This window comes from Plasmodium falciparum, assembly GCF_000002765.6.
Source record: "Plasmodium falciparum 3D7 genome assembly, chromosome: 10".
NCBI classification, from domain to species: domain Eukaryota; phylum Apicomplexa; class Aconoidasida; order Haemosporida; family Plasmodiidae; genus Plasmodium; species Plasmodium falciparum.
The window spans coordinates 810,001-812,500 of record NC_037281.1 but is presented as its reverse complement, the minus strand read 5'-3'; the positions used below and the strand labels follow the sequence as shown (position 1 = coordinate 812,500).

Genomic DNA, 2,500 nt, shown 5'->3' with positions numbered 1-2,500 from the left:
TTTACGGTATAATATAAAATTTGTGTATGTAACATATTTATTCGTATATATTATGATAAGAATTATTTAGTTACATTCATTTTATTTTATTATATATTTAGGATGTGAAGGATAATAAAAATGCCTTGGTGACTTTGAAGGAAGAAAAAGATGTTCCCCTTTTACTGGAAAGAAATGTAAATATATAAAAATTATATCGAATTATATTGTATAAATGTATATATGTATATGTGTATATGTGTATATATGTATTTATGTATATATGTATATATGTATTTATGTATATATATATTTATGTATATATGTATTTATGTATATTTTCATTATGTTCAATATTGTGTCATATTTTTAAGGGCACGGTATACGAAGGGTATGTTTTAAGGGTTAATAAATTTGGAGATAGCAAATCGTTCAGTAGGAAGAAATCCATATGTATTAAAAATCTTTGCAAGAAGTTAAATGAGAAGGACTTGTACGAAATTATGAAGGATGTGGATACAATAAAGGGTGCAAAAAAAAAAAAAAAAAAATATACATATATATATATATATATATATATATATATATATATATGCACATGTTTATTATTATTTCATCTTTTTGTGTGTAGGTGTTAGAATATTGAGAGACACTGCAACTAGTATGTCAACGGTGAGATAATATATATGTATATATATGAATATTTATACATATTAAATATATTAATGTGATTAACATATATATATATATATATTTTTTTTTTAGGGAACAGCATTTATTTTATTTGAAAGTCGAAGTGCTGTGAAAAAGGCCATACAACAATTTAATGGATATACAATAAATGTAAGACATATAAAAAAAAATATATATATATATATATATATATATATATATATATGTCAATATATTTATTTAAAAAAAAACGTAGAACTATTACATATATATATATATATATATATATATATATATATATATATATATATATATTTTTTTTTTTTTTTTTTTTTTTTTTTTTTTTTTTATAGGACAGACAAATTGTTGTTGAAAAAGTGCAAGACGACAAAGAGAAGAAGGGGTATAATAATAATTCAAAAAGTACCTTCAAAAATAAAAATCGGGAAAAAGGTAATAATGAAAAATAATAAATCAAATCGTGGAAATTTAAAAATAGATTAATCTGAAAATTAAGGATGTTATACGTGTATATGTGCATAAAAAAATAAATAAATAAATAAATATATATATATATATATATATATATTATATTACATATGTATATTTTTTTTTTTTTTTTTAGGAGGTAATAAAAATGTGAAGAAAGACTTAACAAAAAAGTTTAATAAGTACAAATCGAAAAAGAAAAAATACATGAGAAGGAGAAAAAAAAAGGAAGATAAAAGTGTTGTAAAGAATTAATTATAATAAATATAACAATTTAATATTCATTATATTTATTATTTATTATATTTATTATATTTATTATTTTTTTTTTTTTGTTTTCTTTTATTTTGTTCATATTTTGGATATATATATATTATATATATATATATGTTGCCTGTGTTATAATTTACAACCATATGATTAATAAGAAAAGAAGTGTTATTATATGTGAACGTTGTTAATAAATATAATAAAATAAATACCATTCAGTCTTTTTTATTACACATATGTAAAATTGTATATATATTATATAAATATATATAAATATATATATATATATATATATTTTTTTTTTTATTTATTTTTATATTTTTGCACACATTCTTTACTCTTCAAATCAATGGAAAAAAAAAAAAAAAAAAAAAAAAAATTAAAAAATAAAACAAAACAAAACAAATATACACAATGAATGAAAATTTTCTGGTAATTAGATTTATTTTTATTTTAATTATATAGAACATTATAAAAATTTACCTATCTTTTAAACATTTGTTTAATATATATATATATATATATATAATCAATGCCAAAGTACATATTAATATATTTATGTACTATATGCAGACAATTTAAACATAAAAAAAAATATTATATATTATATATATATATATATATAAATATAATATATATTTTTTATATTTCTATTAACAACAACAATGATTGTTGGGTATATGGATTAAAATTTTTTTAATATATGAATTTCACACCTTCTTTCTAAGTGTTTATATTTAAAAAAAAAAAAAATATGTATATATATATATATATTATTATATATATGTATAAATTGAAAGTTCTTTATTTTTTCACTTTTTCATTTTGCACTTAAATTTATATAAAAAATGTTTATATAAATCACAAAAAAAAAAAAAAAAAAAATTATAATATACTATGTGGTACATATATATATTTATAGGTTATATATTATATACATATATATATATATATATATTATATTTCTTGTTAAACTTTTATATTTATGTAACAATAATATTAATAATATTACATTGTATACATATAAATGTACATTAAAAAATATAAATATATATATAATATATATTATATATATATTATATTATATGTG

At 16.2% G+C, this 2,500-nt stretch overlaps 1 protein-coding gene across 1 annotated transcript in view; it reads left to right on the top strand.

Annotated features, from left to right (window-relative positions):
- PF3D7_1020000 (RNA-binding protein 34, putative) overlaps positions 1–1,395 on the top strand; it is a gene marked incomplete at both ends in the record, with an annotated part of 2,379 nt that extends 984 nt beyond the window's left edge. The window contains 7 exons of the mRNA XM_001347443.1: positions 1–6; positions 102–176; positions 354–507; positions 611–651; positions 745–822; positions 1,005–1,104; positions 1,277–1,395. The exon at positions 1–6 is cut by the window's left edge and continues 72 nt beyond it. Of these exons, the coding sequence (XP_001347479.1) occupies positions 1–6; positions 102–176; positions 354–507; positions 611–651; positions 745–822; positions 1,005–1,104; positions 1,277–1,395 (573 nt within the window). The remainder of the gene's footprint in view (positions 7–101; positions 177–353; positions 508–610; positions 652–744; positions 823–1,004; positions 1,105–1,276) is intronic.
- Between the last annotated feature and the right edge of the window lie 1,105 nt (positions 1,396–2,500).